This window comes from Artemia franciscana, chromosome 4 (assembly GCF_032884065.1).
Source record: "Artemia franciscana chromosome 4, ASM3288406v1, whole genome shotgun sequence".
NCBI classification, from domain to species: domain Eukaryota; kingdom Metazoa; phylum Arthropoda; class Branchiopoda; order Anostraca; family Artemiidae; genus Artemia; species Artemia franciscana.
Window position 1 is genome coordinate 54,121,072 of NC_088866.1, and position 24,575 is coordinate 54,145,646.

General features: G+C 35.4%; 1 protein-coding gene across 1 annotated transcript in view; it reads left to right on the plus strand.

The window, feature by feature from the left end:
- Positions 1–21,891, plus strand: part of LOC136026600 (signal-induced proliferation-associated 1-like protein 2) — a gene marked incomplete in the record, with an annotated part of 213,523 nt that extends 191,632 nt beyond the window's left edge. Inside the window, 2 exon segments of the mRNA XM_065703317.1 lie at positions 1,325–1,428; positions 18,598–21,891. Of these exon segments, the coding sequence (XP_065559389.1) occupies positions 1,325–1,428; positions 18,598–18,841 (348 nt within the window).
- Between the last annotated feature and the right edge of the window lie 2,684 nt (positions 21,892–24,575).

A 24,575-nucleotide genomic window follows, 5' to 3' on the forward strand; every position in this document is an offset into this window, starting at 1 on the left:
TGATTCGAGCTCTGGCACCTTTCCATGATTTCCATGATTCTGGCACGTTTTTGTCAAAACGTGTCTCTTTATGTCTGTGGTACCGATGGTTTCCTGAAAAGAGGAAAAGAAAGAGTGATAGTTTCTTTTAATGAATAATAGCTTGATTTTTATGTAGCAGTGGTAGTCGGAATGCAGACACTATTCAAATCGAATGAACTCTGATATTTGAAGAACAAAAATATTAACTGTATAGCTCGAATCCATGATTCGAGCTCTGGCACCTTTCCATGATTTCCATGATTCTGGCACGTTTTTGCCAAAACGTGTCTCTTTATGTCTGTGGTACCGATGGTTTCCTGAAAAGAGGAAAAGAAAGAGTGATAGTTTCTTTTAATGAATAATAGCTTGATTTTTATGTAGCAGTGGTAGTCGGAATGCAGACACTATTCAAATCGAATGAACTCTGATATTTGAAGAACAAAAATATTAACTGTAGAGCTCGAATTAATGACCATGTAATTAAGAGCCTTATCGATCATACGGTTTGCCAATCGAGCGAGTGTAGTTTGTTAGTGGGTTTTAGGATTCTAATGTATTTATGTGTATACGTAAAAAAGGGTGTCCAAAAAACTGGCCTTCTCTTCTGTTTTGTACATGGCTAATTATTTAAGTAGATTTTCCCATTTCTCGTGTTTTGAAGCTTAAAGCTTTGAGCCCATGTATCCTAGAATTCATCTAACCTATGATTGAAACTTTTTGTAGCGCCATATTTCACAGTAGATTCTTTTCTTTTAGTAGATTTTATAGTAGACTATTTAAGTAGATTTTCCCATTTTCTGTGTTTTGAAGGTTAAACCTTCGAGTCTATGTATCCTAGAATTCATCTAACCCAAGGTTGAAACTTCTTATAGCGCAAGATTTTATAATAGATTTCTTTATATCAGATTTTCCCATTTTTTGTATTTTGAAGGTTAAACCTTCGAGCACATGTATCCTAGAATTCATCTAACTTAAGATTGAAACTTTTTATAGCGCCAGATTTTATGTAGGGAAACTCTGCTACTGTTAAATATAACCCCCCCCCTCTCTCTCTCTAACTCAAACACATCATTGCTTCGGCTCAAAGTCCTTATTTTGGAAATCATAATTATACAGACCAAAAAATACTTATTTATTTACTAATATATCTAATACAACATAAGCAGGGTTGCAGCGGTAGCAAGAAACGTAGTAACAGACAATCAAATCCAATACTATAGAATATACTATAACAATATAAGACACCTTCAATGACTATAGTTATTATTTCTGCAGCATTTAATATGCCGTTAATATATTTTAGGGAACGATAAGGCAGGAAAGGAAAGGAAATGAACCGCTCTCTAGTATGGATACAGTCACGGGGTTGAATAGTGATGTTCAGATAGATTATGAAAATGCTGTAAGGTAGGCTTTCTTCTTTTTCTTCTTCTTTTATTTACCTTCTTTTTTTCTTTTTTTTTTTTACCTTGTCCTGTACTTTTACTTTGTTACTCGCTTAAAATTTCTCAAAAGAGCCAATCAATTTTTAAAAAGGTGGAGCTAACGGCTCCACCTTTTTGACATTCGCAGAAGAAATATAGTGATTGACTTTTGAAAATATTCGATGGCCGTGAACCAAACGAAATGGGAGCGTACTTGTTATGTTGTGACTAAAGGAACTAATATCTCTGATTCTCTTTGGTGTCCATCTACTCTTGATTTTATTTTTATTGAAGGAAGTTAAACGCTATGGTTCACATGCAAGCTTTCTCATAATTGAATGTAGATTTAGACCAAGTCTATTTTCAATTAATTTATAATTTGCATATACTCCTTGAGACATAGTGAATAAACTAGCGCGTCTGGGTGAGGGGTGCTTTTGTTTTAGACTCCCCTCCTCAAATTGTTTCGCTGATCCGTAGATTTGTCATAAAAGACTTTATTTTTTGGTAAAAAACTTTCTCTTTAAGGTTCATTTCAGTTCAATTCGTTTAATTACAAAATGATTAAATCTAAATGATTAAACTAAGTGGCCAAAAAATACTAAATATTTCTCTTACTCGTAAATTGATCTTAAAAATGAATATAAATAAAATTTTACGCTCCATCTGCTGACAAAAGTTATTTTGGTGCACCTTCCCCCTCTGCCTAAATGTTTTCTGGTAACCCCCATCCCACCGAAAAAATCATGGGTACGATCCTGTCCCATACAGCTGCATCCCAGACACGAGTACAACAACTTATGTTTTTGGCTAAAAATAATTTTTAGTGGACCATTGGAAATTGAAATCACGTAACTGCATTTTGGACAGTGCAGTTAGTTTCAAATAAGCCCCAATTTTGGCCCACTCTTTTTATGAGGAAATGTCTTTTCGCACAGACCCTGTTGTAGTACAGTCGATTGATGATCTACTTGACAAAACGGGAACCAGGGTTCCCGTTGCCATATAGCTGTAACTATGACTGTGTGCCACATACATACCAACCTTACCTTTTTTATTCACATAATATTTTATTGCTTATTTAGCAGTGAACAAATTCCTCTATTTCGAACCTCCCTGGAAATATTTCCTCCCTCAGTCCTCCCTGTATGGTGCTGGTCAAATATTGAAGAAAGAATCCTTTGAGAAACAATCATTCACCCTAGTTATCTCTTACTGTCAATTAGATTGTTCAGATTTTCATGTTGAAGCTTGTATGTTTTGTATAATTTCGCTATCTGAAGCCAGCATGTGCTGGAAATAAAATATTGAATATACGTTGAATATATATTGAATAATATAATGAATAAATAATATTGAATAACAAAAAAACATCCAATTGAGCCGAGACGGTTTTCTTTTCTTGTTTCGCAATCTGCTATACGCCTACTAGTTTTATTGATTTTGTAAAGCTCGATTCTTGAAAAAAAATATTGTCAGCTTCAGAAAAATTAAATTATTTGTGTAATCTCTTTCTTGCCTATATGAAGCAAATGGACACCTGCGTTGCTATTTTTAATTAGTAGATAATCCAACTGGGGTGTTTAGGAATAATCTATAGATTCTTAGGGGCTCCTTCAGTTAATGTTTCCACTTACATCAATGCCAGTGTTTCCACTTACATCAATATTTTTGGGACATCCACCAAATTTCCCATCCACCCACCGACAAAAAGAAAGACGTGGAAATTTCTTAAGTTTTCCAGGGAATCCCCAAAAAATGTTATAATGTGATCTCTTTTTTTGTATGAAAAAGGGTGTGAAACGAAATGTGATTAGAATTGAAATTGAAGTAGGCAAATATTCCTACTTTAAATTAGACCAATCCCTAAGAGTAGTTTACCAGAAATTACCGAGATTTTACAGTTTATTAAATAAAAAAAATCAACTGCAAGTAAAGAGCAACATTAAAACTTAAAACGAACAGAAATTATTCCGTATATGAAAGGGATTGTCCCCTCCGAAACGCCTCGCTCTTTACGCTAAAGTTTGACTCTTTGCCACAACTCTACTGTTTAAAACAATAAAAACACTTTAGCGTAAAGAGTGAGGCGTTGAGGAGGGGACAACCCCTTTCATATACGGACTAATTTCTGTTCGTTTTAAGTTTTATCCCTAAGAGTAGTTTACCAGAAATCACCGAGCTTTCAAAGTTTATTAAATAAAAAAAATAAAAAACTGTTTTAACTCCAAGTAAAGAGCAACATCAAAACTTAAAACGAACAGAAATTATTCCGTATATGAAAGGGATTGTCCCCTCCGCAACGCCTCGCTCTTTACGCTAAAGTTTGACCCTTTGCCACAACTCTACTGTTCAAAACAATAAAAACACTTTAGCGTAAAGAGTGAGGCGTTGAGGAGGGGACAACCCGTTTCACATACGGATTAATTTCTGTTCGTTTTAAGTTTTAATGTTGCGTTAATTTTTAAACATTAATTTCTGAACGTTTTTGAATTATTGCATGTTTTGATTTGGCTCACCGCACATGAATAAATAAAAAGAAATTTAAATTTCGTCAATACCTCGCTCTTTACACTAAAGCTTGTATTTTGTCCCATATCTTTAAGAATGACCCCCGAATCACAAAGGCTGTAGAAGAAATAGTTTAAATGACTAAAAATACTTTAGCATAAAGGTATTGTAGAGGAGGCGAACCCCTTATATACGTAATATTTTATGTTCGTTTTAAGTTTTAATGCTGCTCATTACTTCCAGTTGAAAAAAATGTATTTATTTTCTCATTGTTTTTTTAAATAATGCTAGAAAATCCCACACCCCCTTCATGGAAATCCTCTTCCCTCATGATAAATTCCTCCATGGAAAGATCCTTCCACGTAACCCCCTCCCCCCGACCTACCCCCATCATAACGCAAAAAATTCTCCCTGAAAACGTCTGTACACTTCATAGTAACCATTACTATATAGAAACAATGGTTAAAGTTCGTAACTTGCAGCCCCTCCCCCGGGAACTGTGGGGGATTAAATCGTCCCAAAAGACGTCTAAAATTTCGTCCCAAATTTCGTCTAAGCTGAACAGAACGGCTATCTCAAAATTTTGATCCGATAACTTTGGGGGAAATGTGCGTAGGAGGGGGCCTAGGTGCCCTCCAATTTTTTGGTCACTTAAAAAGGGAACTAGAACTTTTAATTTCCGTTAGAATGAGTCCTCTCGCGACACTCTAGGACTACTGGGTCGATACAATCACCCCTGGAAAAAAAAAGAAAAAAAACACGCATCCGTGATCTGTCTTATGGCAAAAAAAAAAAAACACAAAATTCCATATTTTTGTAGATAGAAGCTTGTATTGATGGTGTTATTTTCATCAAGATTCAATGACTTTTAGTGGGTTTTTCTCCCTGTTTTCTAAAATAAGGAAAATTTTCTCAGGCTCGCAATTTTTGATGGGTGACTAAACTTGATGAAACGTATATATTTCAAATCAACATTAAAATGCGATTCTTTTCAGACAGATTTTCAAGTGACTACGAAGTCCTGGTATTTCTTGATAGGTGTGACAAATTATTAGGGAGTGCCATTTTTAAGACATGTAGTTAGATTTATGATAATATGTTTACGATAATCTGAGTCACATATATCTTCCCTTCCAGCTCTGCAACAAGTAATTCTGTACGTTACGACTCTTATGGATTACAGAATTCGCTATGCGTACGCTTTATTTATACGTCAGTGAATTTATTAAAACATAGCGTAACAGTTCCTGATAAAAAATTCACTGCTGTTCTGCATAAAAAAAATCACTGCTAAAATTCACTAAAAAAATCAATGCTAAAAAAAAAATCACTGCTAAAATTCACTAAAAAAATCACTGCTAAAAAAAAATCACTGCTAAAATTCACTAAAAAAATCACTGCTAAAATTCACTAAAAAAATCACTGCTAAAAAAAATCACTGCTAAAATTCACTAAAAAAATCACTGCTAAAAAAAATCACTGCTAAAATTCACTAAAAAAATCACTGCTAAAAAAAATTCACTGCTGTTCTGCATAAAAAAAAATCACTGCTAAAATTCACTAAAAAAATCACTGCTAAAGAAAATCACTGCTAAAAAAAAAATAACTGCTAAAATTCACTAAAAAAATCACTGGTAAAAAAAAATCACTGCTAAAATTCACTAAAAAAATCACTGCTAAAAAAAAATCACTGCTAAAATTCACTAAAAAAATCGCTGCTAAAAAAAATCACTGCTAAAATTCACTAAAAAAATCACTGCTAAAAAAAAAATCACTGCTAAAAAAAAAAAAAATCACTGCTAAAAATAAAAAAAAAATCACTGCTAAAAACAAATCACTAAAAAAAATTCACTGTTGTTCTGCATAAAAACTAGAGGATAGCATTTTTGGTTGCAAAAGCAAAAAACAATAATAATAATAATAAATCATTCTTAGAAGCTCCTGCATGTCTTACGAGAAACTATATATCACTAGCCAAAAAAAGAAAAGAAAAACCGTATACTGTTGTATGGGGATTGAAGGAGAGAGAGCTTTTCAGCCCCTTCTCCCATAATTCTAACTCCAATTACCCCCTCCCTCCTCTCTAAACTAAAACTTTCCCTGGAAGTCCCGGCTCGACAACCGAGCCGTGAGACAAATATAGTTACAAAATAACTCATGAAATCTGTTACCTTCCAGCAGGGTCGTATCCAGGATTTTTGTTTGGGGGAGGGGGGTACAAAAAATTTAAAACAAATTAAAAATATGTCTTTACGAGTCGGACAAACATTTTTTTTGGGGGGGTGGGGTGGGTCAAACCCCCTAATCCCTCCCCTGAATACGGTCTTGTCTGTCAATGAAATATGCTTACTACAGGCAATCCTTATAATTTGATATAATTGCTTACCTTTAAGAGGAAAACGATTGCTCTGTTGTGAGCATCCAAAAATTAACTGACTGATTTGATCTCTGCTGTCTGGGATTAAATATATAAAAAAAAAAGTTTTTTTTAACTGAAAGTAAGGAGCGACATCAAAACTTAAAACGAACAGAAATTATTCCGTTTATGAAAGGGGTTGTCCCCTCCTCAACACCCCGCTCTTTACGCAAAAGTTTGACTCTTTCTCACAGCCCTACTTTTTAAAACAATAAAAAACTTTAGCGTAAAGAGCGGGGCGTTGAGGAGGGGACAATCTCTTTCATATACGGATTAATTTCTGTTCGTTTTGATGTTGCTCCTTACTTTCAGTTAAAGAAAAAACTAGTTTTTTTTATTTAATTTATGAACGTTTTTGAATTAATGCATATTTTGATTTTGGCTCACCGCACATGAATAATTGAAACGAAATTCGTATATTAGTTTTTTTTTCGCTAAATGGCTTTCTCATAGTTTTGGTCGGAAGATTTTGATAAAAAAAAGGGTTTTGGGGGATGAGGCCTAGTTGCGCTCGTATTTTTGGTTGCTTAAAAGACAACTAGAACTTTATAAAAAAAATTTCGAACGTTTTATTAGTAATAAATACACGTAACTTACGAATTAACTCACGTATCGAACTTCTGTATTTGCATATTTTTATTACGTATATGAGGGGGCTCGCCCCCTCTTCAATCCCTCGCTCTTTACACTAAAGCTGAATTTTGTCTCAATTCTTTAAGACTGACCCCTGAATCACAAAGGCTGCAGAATAATTGGTTGAAATTACTAAAAATACTTTAGCGTAAAGAGTGAGGTATTGAAGAGGAGACCAACTCCTTTATATAGGCTACGTAATAATTCTTGTTCGTTTTAAGTTCAATCCTGCTCATTAAGACCAGTTGAAAAAAATATTTTTATTTATTTTCTCATTGTTATTGTTTAAATAATGCTAGAAAATCCTGCGCCCCCTTCTTTGAAATCCTCTTACGAGTTATACCATCAGCTTTATTACCGTAAAAAACTGATCGATCTGATAATTTTTAATGAGCGTAACTAGAGGAGTGGGACAGCCAACATCTAATACCTTTTCTAAAATCCCAGGGTGCCATGCATTGTCGAAGGCACCTTTAACATCAAAGAGAAGGCAAGTGTGAATCTCTTCATCCTGTTATTTTTTTCCACTGTCGAGACAAGTTTGTCCAGGGCATCTACAGTTGACTTACCTTTAAGGCCGTGATTAGGTGAACTTAAAAATATCGAGATTCAAAATTGAAGTTAGAGTAGCCTTCTGTCTCTCAATTCTCTAGAGACCGTCGATTGTCAAAAACCCTTCGAATAGCACTTATTCATTGGTGGAAATAGCAGGTTGATTATACCAGCTTGTCAATCTGGTCTCTAGGGCGATTTGAAACGATTCTTTCTGGCAAAAAAACTTGTAAAAATTTTAAGTAGCTGAAAATATTCTAGGGGACTGATCGAAAACAGGAAAATACATCGAAAAATGGTTGCAATCATTTTACAGGCTATTGTCTTCTGCTCATGATAGTACCGATTTGTTCTAAAAGCAATATCCTTCATAGGATATTCTTTTTCACTTGTGAAAAAGGGCTAGACATTTTCTAAGATTTCTAAGTAATTAGAGGAAATAGGGAAAAATCCTAGCAAACATTTTGTAGCATCTTCAAGAAGCTACGGCCTGCTATTAAAAGCAGTATCTTCCGCCATCGAATACTCGAGGACTTTTTAAATATAAATTTTCAATTTCAACATGGGACTTTCGAGTTCCATCAGTTCACTTAATCACGGCCTTAACAAATTCAAACTGGTTTTTAGAAATCCAGCCCTTATCAATACTTATATTATTCAAAATATATAATCAGATTCTTTCGAAAATCTTGCCGAAAACTGGTAATAAGCTAACGGGTGGATAAGAAGATGGTAAACAATCATTAGTTCTCCCCTGCTTAGGAATTACTATGATTTTAGCATTTTTCCAGTCCCTAGGAAAATACTTAATATTCAAAAATGCATTATGTATTTAAGCAAAGTGGCAGCTAAGACATGAAATTTTTTTACAACTACAATACCATCTAAGTCGGGAGCTTTCAGTGGTTTAAGAGAATTAATAGCATCTTGTAATGAATCAATGTTATAGGTGACAGTCTACCTCGGTTATTGTCACATGCATATTACACTCGATTATGGCTGCGATAAGAGATTCCGTTGAGCGGTTATCAGGGGTAAACCATTTGTTGAAGAATATCTCACCAGCTTACTGGTATGAGTCGCCATACGTACCGTTACCTTTTGCAATGTGAATAGGGGGTACTAGGGAGGGGCGATTAGAACATATTTTATGTATTGTACTCCAGGGATCTAAGTTTCCTTCATATTTACAAAACAAATTTCCAATCTTCAAGTTTTGACTTTAATGTCGTTCGAATACAGCCTTTTTTTCATTTTCATAGAATGATAATTTTCCTCTTTTGCGTGAATTTTAAGTTTTCTTAATGCTCTTCTAAAATTTCGCCTTAATTCAGTTAGTTCTGGGGTCCACCACCATCTTGTATACTTGTTGAGAATGACGGATTTTTTCTCAGGTATGATGAATTTCATCTTGGGAAAAATAGCAGGTTCATACGTTGCCGTTTTCGATTACGTGATAATCCAAGTGACATTTAGGGTGTCCTGTAGATTCTTCGCAATTTCTTCTGTTAATGCTCCAATTTATCGTAACTGAATAGCATCTCATCGGGAAATCTTGTTGCTGAAAGGAAATTTAGAATGCCAGAGAGGAAAACGGAGAAAAGTAATTTTCTCTCGGAAATGAAGGTTGTTAATTATTAGGGTCAAATTGGGGGGAGTAGGTCATATGTGATGAGTGATAAAAATTAGTGCTGTAGATATGGTTAATCAGACATTACTTCGTAACTTATATTAGAAAATATTAGTCTACTTTACTTCAACGAAGCAAATTAATTTGTTGCACAAAATGTATATTTTTAAACTACATTTGCTTCTGAACAAAGTTTGGCCGCTATAGTAATTTTTATAGTAAATGGTATATATATATATATATATATATATATATATATATATATATATATATATATATATATATATATATATATATATATATATATATATATATATATATATATATATATATATATATATATATATATATATATATATATATATATATATATATATATATATATATTTGTTTTATGTTTTATATTTGTTTCATATATATTGGTTTTGCTACTTTAGGCATTTCCAGGTAAGCTAGGACGATGAAATTCGGCAAACGTATCAAGGACCGGACCAGATTAAATTAGAAATAGTTATTTTCCCGATTTGACCATCTGCGGGGGGGGGGGGGGGGTTAATTCGGTAAAATAGAAAAAATGAAGTATTTTTAACTTACGAACGGGTGATGGGATCTTAATGAAATTTGATTTTTGGAAGGATGTCGTGTCTCAGAGCTCCTATTTTAAATCCCGACCAGATCCGGTTAGATTAGGGGGGAGCTGGAGGGGGGCCTAAAATCTTGGAAAACGCTTAGAGTGGAAGGATCGGGATGAAACTTGGTGGTAAAAAATAAGCAGAAGTCCTGGATACGCTATTGACATAACCAGAATGGACCTGTTCTGTTTCGGGGAGTTGGGGGGGGGGAGTTGTAATTCTGAAAAATTAGAAAAAATGAGGTATTTTTAACTTACGAAGGAGTGATTGGATCTTAATGAAATTTGAATTTTGGAAGGATATCGTGTCTCAGAGCTCTCATTTTAAATCCCGACCGGATACGGTGACATTTGGGAGAATTGAGGGGGAACCTAAAATTTTGGAAAACGCTTAGAGTGGAGGGATCGGGATGAAACTTTGTGGGAAAATAAGCACAAGTCCTAGATACGTGATTGACATAACCGGAACGGATCCGTTCTCTTTGGGGGAGTTGGGGGGAGGATTAATTCTAAAGAATTAGAAAAGTGAGGTATTTTGAAGTTACGAAAGAGTGATCGTATCTTAATGATATTTCATATTTAGAAGGAACTCGGAACTCAGATCTCTTATTTTAAATGCCGACTGGATCCAGTGTCATTAGGGGGGGGGGGCAGAAATCTTGGAAAACGCTTAAAGCGGAGGGATCAGGATGAAACTTGGTGGAAAGAATAAGCACAAGTCCTATATAGGTGACTGACATAACCAGACCGGATATGCTCTCTGTGGTGGAGTTGGGGGGGGGGAGTAATTTGGAAAAATTAGGAAAAAATGAGGTATTTGTAACTTACGAACAGATGATCAGATCTTAATGAAATTTGATATCTAGAAGGATCTTGTGCTTTAGAACTCTCATTTTAAATCCCGACCAGATCCAGTGACATTGAAGGGAGTTGGAGGCGGAAACTGAAATTCTTGGAAAACGTGAAAATCGAGGTATCTTGCGAATGGGTGATCGGATCTTAATGAAACTTGATATATATACATAAGAAGACAGATGCTCTGTACATAAGAAGACAGAAGAGACATAAGAAGAATCTTATGTCTCAGATGCTCTATTTTTAATTCGAATCAGTGCGGGGACATAGGGGGTTGGAGGGGGAAACAGATATATTGGAAACCCGAAATCTTGGAAAACGCTTAGAGAGGAGAGATCAGGATGAAACTTGGTGGGAAGAATAAGCACAAGTTATAGATACGAGATTGACATAATTGGTACGGATCGGTTCTCTTTGGGGGAGCTGGGGGTTGTTAATTTAGAAAAATTAGAAAAATTGACGTATTTTTAACTTAAAAACGGGTGACCGGATCTTAATATTATTTTCTTAATTAATTAATTAAGAAATTAATTCTTAATTAATTTCGAAGGAACTTATTTCTCAGAGCTCTTATTTCAAATCCCGACCAGATCTGTTGATATATGGGGGAGTTGGAGGGGGAAACCGGAAATCTTTGAAAACGCTTATAAATGTCGTAGATACGTGATTGACGCAACCGGACTGGATCCACTCTCTTTGGGGGAGTTAGGTGGTGGGGTTCAGCGCTTTGGCGAGTTTGGTGCTTCTGGACGTGCTAGGATGATGAAAATTGGTAGGCGTGTCAGGGAGCTGTACAAATTGACCTGATAAAGTCGTTTTCCCCGATTCGACCATCTGGGGGGCTGAAGGGAGAGGAAAAATTAGAAAAATTGAGATATTTTTAACTTACAAGTGGGTGATCGGATCTTAATGAATTTTGATATTTAGATGCACCTCGTGACTTAGAGCTCTTATTTTAAATCCCGACTGGCATTAAGCCTCTGATTTTCCTTTTAAAGCAATCTATTGATTCTTAGAATTTTGCTAGAGCTCATACCATATGAGCTCTTCGCTCTTGGCTCTTCCGACCTCGTCACAAGTGCCATATGAGCTCTTAGCTCTTGTTCTTTAGTCCATGAAGGATTACCGAAAAGTACAATTTTGAGTAGTCATCTGTCATCTGCAAAACGTAGCAGAGCCATTTCAGTCTTTTTTTTCATTATAGCCCTAGTAAGTGGGATCAAACAACTTTTTTTTGTAGAATTTGCTCTTTAATTTACGGTTGAGAAATTGAATACCTCGTACTCTCTGTAATTCGACTAGTAAAAACTGTATTTGATTATTTGAATTTTGAAAAAATATCTTAGTTGGGTAAAAAAGAGGCAAATTATAACTCAATAACAAAAAAATAGTCGTATTAGCTAATTTGACCAACGATTTTCGCCGTTTTGACTAGATGAACCAAAAAAAATCCGGCCTTCATGTTATTACTCGTCTATATTGGGGCTTTGTGAATCAAAAATTATCAAAACGTCTGTTTTGTATGCACATATATTTGTAGCCCACGATTATTACGTCATTTGTCATCTTGTAGACGAAGATGCATATTTTTTTTGTTAAAAATTGATTTTATTTTAGATATTGTGTTTTTTCAGTTACAAAAGTATGCAGTTATAATAATTTCTTTTACAACGAGTTATTAAATAGTTCTTTATGATGTTCCAGTGTCCCTCTAGCAGTGGAAAAAGAAGGTCACATCAGCGCTCCCCCCATGCAAAAAGAGTGATTTTCCTTGTTGTTTTAGCCAAGAAACTGTTAGTTTCCTGCACAGGGTTTTTGGCCAAGGTGATTCTAATGGCGTACTTTTTGTTTCGATACGACGCTATTTTTAGAGGTTTCAGGCAGGGCTGTATCCAGGATTTTTGTTCAGGGGGCTATTTTTTCGGGTAAGGGGGTGGTACGAACAAATTAAAAACGCATCAAAAATTTGTTTATATGTATTTTGTTGTCTTTTACTAGTTGGACAAACGTTTCGGGGAGCCAAACCTTCTACCGCCTCCTGGATGCGGTCTTGGTTTCAGTTTTTTTTTTTTTAATTCCCTTAAATTTGTTTTCAGAATACCGTTTTACTATTGAGACTAATTCAGATAATAGATATCATTCCAGAATCAGCTGGAAATGGTAATCTTTCAAAGTTTTTTTTTTTTTTTTGTTACTATGGGCCGTGGTTCATCCTTTACTTAATTGTAGCTACCGCTGAAACCATGATAGGAGTTTTCATATTGATAATAACCGGGATATGTTGTGATGCTCTGAGCTCAGAAAGCAAATATTTTTGGTGGTTTTATCACTCTTCTGAAGTTTGTGCAGTAATAGGACTAGTTATAGGCCTGGTTATGGATTTACAGTAGGCTATTCCCCGAACATAGCTACCCTGTCGTTAAAAGTGCTCAAATTTATGAAGGACTTGCGGTCAATTTTTCCCACTTGAGGAGTGGCGCCCCTCGAGGAAATTATAGCCTAGTAAACAACACAGCACTCGTACGGGATTCTGATTATTGGATAATTTTCTGGGCTTGGTTTGTTTTGATGGGCGTTTTCGGGCTGAAAAACCTCTTCCTAGCTAATTTATCTACTATGGGCTGCCTCCCCGTAGTAGCATAATATTTGTAGGCATGAATATATAATGAGTCGGAGGTAATAGGCTTGGGACTGTCTGTGCAGGATTTCGACTCTTGTTGATAGAAGAGCATCGCCAAGTGCTGAAAACCATGTTGTGACCAAGATGGGCCCAGGATTGCATCGAAGATTGTCCTTTTTGGCCAACCGTCTGGGGCTACACGGAAAGCAGGTCGTCCTTGTCTGGGTTGGGAGGATGTCATAAATAAGGATTTAAAGGAAATGGGAACTTCCTGGGAGGGTGTAAAGAGGGAGGCTTTAAATAGATTAGGTTGGAGGAGGAGCGTGCGTAGCTGTGTTGGCCTCAGGCGGCTTGGTGCTGCAGTGAGTTATTAGTAGTAGTAGTAGTAGTACTTGTACTGTGAAAGTAGACATTTGAAATGACAAGGAATTGCTTCCAAGAGCTTGTGTCAGCACTGATTTTGTCTCAACTACTGCCTATGAAAGTCATGTCTTAGTGTCGTTTACTGAATTCATCTTATTGATGGGAAAACTGTTGCAAGTTTCTGTATGTTCTAATTTTAAAAAAAATGCTTTAAAACTTACCTCCCATTGGTGAATCGCAAATTTTATGCTTGGAGTTTGAACATTGTTCAGCTCGACAAGCTGCGGACTGGATATATTATTAACGTTGTGTCGTGCGTAATTTGAATTTATCCACAATTATGACTGTAATGTGTTTATCACATTACATCAAGTATGTTAATCAATTGTGTTTATCTGGATACATCAAGGATGTATCCAGGATTTTTGTCGACGGGGAGGTATAAAAAATTCATCAACAATTTAATCGCATGTATTTTTTTTTTACGTCTTTACGGGTTGGACAAAATTTCAGGGGTTTTTCAAATCATGACCCTCCCCCCTTGGATAAGGTATTGTATAGCATTTAGTGCAGTATGTCCCCTGGAGGGTAATGAGTACCCATATTTTAGTGTTATTACACCCTCTCAAAAAAATTTGAGAAAACATTTTTTTCGTATTTGTATTGATAAACGTCGGAAAAACAACAAGAATGTTAACTCCCCCCTCCATTCAAGGCCGTATCCGTCTAACTCGTGTGTCTAACTCTTCTGTGTAACCCCCCCCCCCCTGAAAAAATCCTTGTTTAAAACAGCCCCCCCCCCGCCAAAAAAAAAAAATCTTTGTTACGTGGGAATTTTATGGGGAGTGATTAGGGCCACAACCTCTCCCCTCCTCCCCCTTTTTGCATGTCTGGAACGGATTTCTTTATTTATGGAGGATTTTTAGACGAAAACTAATGAAAAGTAATAGAAAACGAATGGTATTTGTTGTCATCGTGCTGTAATTGCTTCTCAATGAAATTTTTATTTATGAAAAATCTTGTTGCTCTGTTGCAGCTCCGAAAATTTGTCGTATAGTTCTGACAATCCTGTTATTGTTCTGCTGAGTTATATGCAATGATTTGAACGGCTGTAAATCTGCATTATAATAAATCTGAAGATCGAATAAGACAGCTGTGCTGAATACTTGAAGCCAAGATATTACCTTTGATATTGATAGTATTCTTTAACTAATCTTTTTCTTTCATTACGTGAAAATATTTCACGATTTATGATGGATTGTTTGCTCATGTCCCTGATTGGCTGCGGGAATTCAAAAGACTGTATGTTTCAAAAAAATATAAATAGTGGTGAAGATCAATCAATCAATTTATTAATATTAAAAGATAAACTATTACAAAAGTACAGAAATTACTAGGCCCAAGAACCTTTGCTTGTAATGGGCCACACTGTAATGGACCGAAGCTTTGCTTGTAGTAAAAACAATAAAGAAGATAATACAGTAAGGATTTAATTTTAAGACTGTAAATCCTTTAAGAAACTCAGCTAAATTGAAAATTTTGGCTATATAACTAGCCGAATGCAGCAAAACAAAAAAGTAGAATGAAGATAAAACTCAACTTACGATAAAAACGAGAAAACTAAAAATAAAACTGGAAATAAAGTAGTTCTAGCTTCTTTATTCTGAACAAATTAAGCCAAGATTCTTGAGTAGTGGTCTCAGTTCGCGAAAGTGAGGTCCGGGGGGATGTCAAGTGTATTTTTTTAAAAAGAGGGGAAATTTTTGCTGTTGTGTCAATTTTACAATGGATATACCAAAAAAAGTAGTTTACAAAACTGGGAGGGGAAAATGTCTCCCTCCGATTGACACCATTAATCTTTCGCTATTTCTATTTAAGTTTCAGCTATCTCTATGTTTGAGAAGAGAAGATATCATATTTCGGGAAATAAACTATTTCTTAGAACACACTGTGTTTCTATTTGCAAATAAAACCAGATGAAAATATGAAAAAACATGCATAATTTTTCAAAACAGTCTTTACAAAAAGCACCAAAATCAGTTTAAATGCATTGTTGGTACTTTTTTACGAGCCGGACAAAATTTTTTTTGGGGGGATGAGGGGTTAAAACCATTAACCCCCCTCCCGGTACAGCCTTGATCCGTTACCTAGTGTTCATTTAGGAACGCCATATGTGCTGCATAATTCTGCCATGCGTGGTACAGTCCCTGCTGCGCTTGTCAACCGTTTGGCACGCGCCACCTGGTGTACGGGATTTCTGAAAGTCTGCACCCCCTTGCAAAATGCGAAATTTTCCAATCTTCTCCAGAAGTATGGTTATAGATGTGTTTTTTTTTTTGCCAATGCTATGTAGTGAAAATTTTGATATCAGTTTATACTTATCAAAGAGATTAAATTGGTTCCTTGTTGTGTTTTGTGTGTGTGTTTTTACGTCCACATTATTCTTTAATTAGAAGCATTGATTCGTTTTATTGTTAATAAAAACAGAAAGAATTCTGAACATAGTTTAATTAATATGAATCATAACAAATTAAGGTCTGCTAACATTATGTTGCTAGTAAAATTTTATCGGCTAACATCTTGGCATTCGAAAGCGAGAATTTGAACCATAACGTTAAAGAAAAAGTGGTTAAATTTCTTCTGCAAATAACATAGACGGATGAAAACCCCCATTAAAAATGTGGTATCTTTCGAAATGAATTATAGATTGATTGGTGAAGGATTTCCTCCAAAATCCTTGCATAAAAATAAATTTTAATGGAGCGAAAGTGTTCTAGCTCAGTAGTTTTAACAGTCTTATTTGATGAAATGTTGTTTTTCCAGGGGAAGGAGGCTTAATTTTGTGTCTCTAACGGCATCTTAGACCTTCATATTTGACATTATATATTTCGAAGTAAATTATACATTTTTCACAGATAAATTTCCCACCAAAACGCTGTGTGCAAATAAATTTAATGGGCCAATAGGCCCTTTTGACTGTATTTAATAACATTGTTTTGTGATAGGAGGTGGGCTTAATTTTGTTCCAAACAAAATCTGAAACATTTGATATTTCCAAAAACAAAATGCTACCTTTTTCTTATGGACCAAGTACAAAAGATGTTAAAAGAAAAGTTGTCCTAAATCTTAGGGCTTGAAGCCATTTTGAATGTATTCACTGGGAAATTATATGATAAGTAGTGAGAGTGGTTTTCTGATGTATGTTGAAGTTTCTGTCCAATGGTTCTTTTTTACTGACTAGTATTTCTCGAAATAAATTACATGTTTTTCATAGAGGAATTTCCTACAGAACCCCTGCATAAAAATGAATTTTAACTGATCAAAAATCTAATCCTTGCAGTTAGGATCCCTCCGGCAGTAACTGGAGGGAGGGATCTTAACAAAATCTGAGCATTTCATATTCTCAGAGAAAATACATCCTTTTACTGATATATGAGTATGTACGAAAAGATCAATTTTCTGGTGCTCTTTTGGAATAATTTTCAGCTGCAATTTGGCCTAAATCTCAAAGGGTTTTTGCAGCTCATGTGTGTCTCTATACTATAGAAAACTAAAAGTAATTATGGGATTTGATATTGAATGACGTTATTTGGTGGAACCTGCCTTAGTTCTGCCCAAGGATTATAGTCTACCATTAAGAAGTAGAAGTAATCATTTTTATACATCTTTGAAAAAGTTTTGCCAGCTTGTCCTGTCACAGAGACTATCGGTCTTGGCTTTACTCTTATTAGGCTCTCAAGTCCTTCGTCACTTAGGCCAAGTTGATTCAAAAATCAACGGACCTGAAAGAACCTGAAACATTTCATATTGTCAAGCAAAATACGTACTTTTTTCGATGGAGTATTTAAAAAAAGATGAGTTTTCTGGTGCAACTGTGGTATAATTTTCTGCTGCAATTTACCCTAAATCTCAAAGGGTTTGTAAAGCTTATTTTAGCTGAATTTGCTACTCTCAGGAAAATTTCAAGCAATTGTTGGATGGTATTAGTTAGGGGAGGGACGCTAAAAATATCTGAGCATTTCGTATTCTCAGAGAAAATGCATCCTTTTTATTATGGAGTATGTACAAAATGAATCAATTTTCTGGTACGACTCTGAAATAATTTTCAGCTTAAATTTCTTCTAAATCTCAAAGGGTTTGTGAAGCCATATTTAGTGCCTACATTATGGGAAATTGTAAGTAATTATTGGATAGTGTTAGTTGGGGGGGGGGGGGCTCTAAAAAAATCCGAGCATTTCATATTCTCAGAGAAAATACGTCCTTTTTCTGATGGAATATGTACAAAAAGATCAATTTTCTGGTGCAACTGGGATAATTTTCAGCTGTAATTCCTGCTAAATTTCAAAGGGTTTGTGAAGCTGGTTTTAGTGGCACTATGAGAAATTGTAAGTAATTAATGGATGGTATAAGCTGGAAGGAAGGCCCCTAAAAGAATCTAAGACACTTCATATTCTCAAAGAAATTCATCCTTTTTTCCGATGAAGTATGTGCGTAAATATTAATTTTCTATTTCAACTCTGTGACAGTTTTTAGCTGCGATCTGTCTTAAATCTCAAAGGGTTTGTCCTAAGTCTTTAAATCTCACTAGGACTACTCGTTTAGTCAACTAGTGTTCTGGTGGAACTTCCTCGAAGTTACGATTGCCCTTGGATACTGAGGACGGCCCCTTGATATAGAGCCGAAATATTCATTTAGGGATAAAAAATGTCACTATCTTAGATTAATTGAGACAGTGTGGTCTTTGTCGTAATTTATTCAGCCTTATTAAATGCCTTAAAGGGTCATTAACTACGCGTACTAAGATAATTATATGAATTAACAATTAACTTGAATGTATCAATTTATGATTGTGCATTGTATATTTTATAATTATTTTACACATTATATAACTATTTCTAGTTAATTTTTAATATTAACTAAACTTGATTTTTCATTTTCTAGTCCAGTTTCGGATTTGTCAGGTGGCTCAGGTTTCGAAGTAGAAAAGCAAGTGAGCGAATTGCGAACTCATGTAAATTGTCTCGTGTCGCGATTGCGGAATGAAGAAGTTCGTCGGACAACCCTTGAAGATCAAGTAAAACGACTTCAAGACGAAAACAAGCGATTGCAGGTGGAATCTCTTTCCGCGTCGGAGCAGTTGAAAAAGTTTGCCGATTGGTTTTTTCAAGCGGTTGAGAAACCTTGAACTCTTTTTATGAATGAATTTGTTTCGATCGGAGTTAAACATATGAAAAGTGTCAGTGATTTAAGTTTTGAGTGAAATCAATTGTGCATCATTTCATACGGTGAATTTGAATAGAACAGCCGAATTGCATGCTTATCCTCGGTGCAAATCCCTTAGATAAAAATATAAAAGCTTCATTTTGAATATTTTTGAACTTAATGTTTGAGTGACTTCATTTTTTCGTTTTTTTTATATATAGCAAAAACTCTGAGATGTTGCCTGTTTGTAATAGGCCAACTAAGAGCTTTTCGGAAAGTATCTGATTAAACAATCATTTCCCAAAACGATTTTGAAGTTATTTTTCTTACTTTTATTTTGGTGTAAACTTTAAATTTTGTTTTATATAATCATTAAGCATACTCATAAAGTTATGTTCTTTATATTTTTCGTAAATTTGCGTTTCAATAGGGAAAATTAAGTTTTAAATATACCGAATTTAATTAGTTTAATCTTTACATCTTAACCTTTATTTGCATGTCCATAGTAGAAAAAAAAGGCGATTATTCTTTAGACTGAATTTGTTAAAAATGAAAAAAAATGAACTTGGTAGACATTTGAGACATACTAAGGACACTCTCTAATCAATTGCAAGTTATTTAAAAGCGTTAATTCACTTAAATATAGCCAAAATTTCAATTTTTGAATTTTCCAAATAAGCGGTTTTTTCGGTGGTGTTTGGCAACATACACACATAAAAAGAATATACGCATCTCGTCTATCATAACCGCAAATTAGTTTCATATCATGGGTATACTGGCACTAAGCTCGATTGTTAAGAATAAGACTTATTTTACTACCGGGACTACTAAATTAATCAATTCCGTTATGATCAATTTTATCAGTGCTAACCATCTGTGGTGTCAATTTACGACAATTAAGGGGGATGGAGAGGAAGCTGTAACTCTGGAGGAGGAGGGAGTAAAGTTTGTTATTTTTCCCATGAAAATACCTAAAAGAAAGGTATTTTCAGATTTGATGACTCTGCTAGCCATTACTTACATAAAGTGAATTGACAGTTCACTGTAATGTAGTCACAAAATGAGATGTGGTTAGTCAAGGGCACTATTAAGACAATTTCTCGGTGGAGGGCACAAGTAAAACCGGGAGTTGTATTTGTACCAGAATTTTGGTTTGAATATGTCTTTTTTTAGACATTTTTCAGTTTCTGTTCCCTCAGAATAATTATCTAATTGGCGGAGAAACAAAACGACCAATCGGCATCAACACAAAATCAACGGAACCCCTGCCCTGGGTTGAATAGAAAAGAAAGAAAGAATGGGGATGCTTGGGCCTGTTATTCTGGGTCCACCTTCAGTGCCTAACTAAAATAAACAAAACCTATAAAAATTATGTAGTGGAAATATGAATTTAATTTATTTGTTCCTAAAAGTATTATTTTGAGATTCTAAGAAACTTTTTTAAATTTCCAGGCTCCTTCGTCGGTTTCAAGGAAAGTGACAATTGAATAGCATGATTAACTAGATAATTGAGATTTACTTTTCCCTTTATGAAAAACTGCGTAGCTGACCTTTAGCCAATAGAAACTTTATATAATCTGAACTATTCAGATTGACATTTACGTAGCTATACGGGCTATAAAAGTTGTGAGCAACTTTTCGGTAGCTTACCAGTTGTCCTTTTATCGCAGGTTGGGAATTTAGACGCTTCCTTAATGATATTTGCTACCCCCCCCCCCTCAATGAAGTCTCACTAATTCTTCCACAATTTTTATGCAACTTCTTTTTTTGCTTCTTAGGATAAACCCTTACCTAAAGCAGGAACTGGAAATTTTGAGTTATTTGGAGGTTTTGTTACCGATATTGTGTGTGTTTTGATTGTAAGACTCTTGGATGCTAGTTCTCCTGTTCAAGCACCTCAATAAACGAGCCAGGGGGTACCTTCCAAAATTTGAGCTCCCCTCTGTATTTTGAATTTTTATATTTTTCTTTTGGTATTTAATTGACAAAATATCTTCATGGGTACTTCAACGGGGAAAAAAATCGCCAGGGCTAAATTTAAAAAAAAAGTATTTTGCCCTACTCTGCATTATTGGGAATTGGAAAATGGTAACAGCCTTTCCGCCATGGTACAGCGAAGGTATACCCATGGTATACCCGGCCTTTTTGAGAAGAAAACTTTTTGGAGCACCATTAGAAGAATCAGGGCTAAAGAACCCACCAATATTTTCTAATAGTGGAGCGGAAATTGCCATGGACGAACACTGAGCAAAGTTACCCACAGTAGAGACGTGGCTTATATCTTGGGGAATTTGAAATTTATTGTTTTTTCTTGGAAATTTTTCAGTTTTGTTGTAAAATTGAAATACTAAGAAAAATTGTCTATTGACAATTAGTCGCAGGCTTTTTTATACTTCAAAAATACCAATTGGAAATCTTTATATGATGCTTATTTAAACAAGATACATGCCTACTTTTGTATGCCTACTTTTTTGTTATTAAAAAGATCAGTTTTGGGGAAGGGAATAGGGCTTGTGCGATCACGGCCCTAATTTTTTCGTATATTTCGTATAATTTTTCGTACTTTGAAAATTACCGCTATCTCCTACCTGAAAGAAACGCAAATATTCCTCACCCAAATTTCCGTATGCGGCCTTAAATGCGGGCGTGTTTAATTGTGTTCGTATCCTCTTTCGACTATTCGGTTTAAGCGAAATTCTTACTGTCAAAGTACTTTTTTTCAATTCTTTTTTCTTTTCATTTTGAACTTTGTTTACATTTGCTGTTTATATTTGAACCGTGTATATGCTGTTGTTCTATTTCTGTTTTATTTATTATTTGAAGAGAAATAAATAAAAAAAAAAATGAATTTCAGTCCCAGGATTTTAGGACTAGTCCGTTTGTGTGTTCATTATTATTTGTAAAAAATTGTTAATTTATCAACCAGTGAAATTTTAACTAATTTTACCTATCTCTTCGCCTCTTTTGTGTACATTCTTGAACAGATGTATGTACAAGAATTTTAATTAGTAAAGTTTTTCACTTCCATTTAAATTGTTTAATCTCTTTAAGCAAAATGATCCGAAACTGCAATTTTATCAGCCATTGGTGCACGCTAAACACCTAAATAATCGGCAAATATATAAACATGGTAAGTAATTCTTTCTGCCAAATTCTATTTTTTTTTTGGCGGTTTCCACATAATTCCCTAAATTTCTCTTTTCCCCTTGACATTCCAGGTTTTTAATATACTGTACTTACTTCTGGTTCATGAAGCTTAAGAATTTTTTTTTTAGTTCTGTCGGTAGTAGACTAGGATTGCTCATCTTTGCATTGCAAATCATGCAGTTGGGAGGTTGACTCCTATTACGTTTCGCTGTACATGTGAATCCATCCGGCCGACCACTTTATTTATTTATTTATCTTTTTTTTGAACGATGTATGTGAAAACGACAGTTAAAGTTCGATAACTAGGTGCAAAAATTTCCTGCACAGATAGGCCTAACTATGCTGTGTTATCATCTGCAGCCAATCATGGGTTAAGGGGGCGTGTCATCACAAATTATATGCATTAGATGTGTGCTTTGACAAATTTTCAGTAAATGAATGTTTAGATTATGGTAAAGCTTGGTAATTAGCTTTTAATTTAAAAACATCGTTTAGGTTTTTGACGTCTATTGCCGAGTGTGATCTTTCTTTTCAGCTGATGCATGACTTTGGAGGGATTAGAACTTTGAGCGATTGACATATACTACCCACTCTTCTATTTTACCACGCTGCGTATTTTTAAGAATAGTAGATAAGTCTTAGAACCAAGATTAGAATATTGAAAGCAGTGATGACAGAAATCAAGTATGGTTCTGAGACGGGGACGCTCTGAAAGACGGAGGAGTATTTGTTAGATGCTTTCCAGAGAAATTGTTCGGGGTATATCCGTCTGACTAACCGTATATCCAACAGTAAGCTATAAGAAATGCTCTTCTATTCTGCCTGTTATAGTAAGACACAACAAGCGGTTCTATTCCGCCTGCTATTGGGCTATAATGAGAGAAATGTTAAGATGACTAGGACACGTTCTATGGATGAAGGATGACAAATTGCCGAAGATCGTCTCCCAAACAAAAAGCAGCTCATCCCCGAAAGGGGCGGGAAGAGAGCGCTGGGAAAGATTTAAGGGAAACTGAAACTTCTTGGGATGGTGTAAAGAGGGAGAATTTGATTATCTTGGGATGTAGGAGGGGTGTTTGTAGCTTTGTTGACCTCTGACAGATTGATGCTGCTGTGAGTTTTCAGTAGCACTAGTAGTTAAATCTATTTGAAGAAAAGAGTGAAGTATCCAAAATCAGTGCATATTAAGACCGTATCCAGAGAGGGGGGGAGGTTGAATGCTCCCCCTCCAAAATCTGTCCAACTCATAAAAACCGTAACAAAAATGAATATGATTTTTGTTATGTGTTTAATGAAGTGTTTTGTAACCTCCCGCCTGAAATTTTTTTTAACTCTCCCCCCTCCCCCCGAAAAATCCTGGATATGGCCCTAGTACATGTATTAAATTCTAGCTATGTATCGGGCCATTAGAGGAGGGGGGGTTCATTTACGATGCAAATGAATTTCATGTTTGCATTCAAAATAAAATTCTGATTCCAAAAGTATGTCAATTTTTTAGCCTCAATTTTCAGCTAATCAGAAAATTTACCAATAATTTTTCGCCTTATTCGGACTACATTGCATTAAATTTTACCAATGTCCAAATTTTGGTCACCTTATTTTATTTATTCCTCCATAAAAACAAATTTTAACCAGAGTCCAAAGCTGTCATTCTTCCTCCTGGGATGTCGTCTGTCCGAGGTACGATTTTTTGCGGTAGGCCACCGAGCAAAGTCCAACCGGATTTCGCATTATAAGGCCAAAATTCTTGTGGCCGTATAAATACGCATAAAGAAAAACATTTAATGGTGTCTCAAACCCCAGTTCTATTGTTTTTTGCTCAGAATTTTCTGTATTTATTGGTTTAATGCTGAGGTACAGTCCTGGGTAAATTCTTCAAAACGTAGTTTTTTCTTAAGTTGATTCGTGTATTTCAGCTTTTGCGATTCGAAACGCAGTATCTCTTAACTTTTCAGTTTAATTGACGTTCTTTTCGTTCACGGCTAGTTTTCGACTCCAGGCCGAAGATTGGCTACTCAAAAAATTTTGACTTCAGGATTGGCTAGTCAAAGATTGCTTGTATTAGTGGGAAATATAGCTGTAAGGCCAGTGGGTTTCTCTCTCTCTCTATCTCTTTCTCTCTCTCTCTCTCTCTCTCTCTCTCTCTCTCTCTCTCTCTCTCTCTCTCTCGTACGCACCGAGACAAACGCCACTTCTACGAAGCATAGGCCGTGAAAGCTGAAGAAGCTGCTAAGAATTACCGGGAAGAAGAGAGTCATTGATTGTCCGGTGAAGGACGAAAACAGCATGCTGGGTACCAGTCCCGAAGAGAAGAAAATTTTTGGGGCAACCACTTCGACGAAATTCTGAACAGACCACCCCCGAACGAGCCAATCTCCATCCCCGAAAATCCTCACATCTCGCTAGACATTAAAACCGAGCCCCCGACTGAAGACGAAATTCTGAAGGTAGTCAAAAAGCTGAAAAACGGCATATCTCCAGGAGACGACCGCATCATGGCAGAAAGGCTTCATGGACACCTGTGTTACATATTGGAAAGACTTTTTCGGAGCCATCTGGAAAACATCATA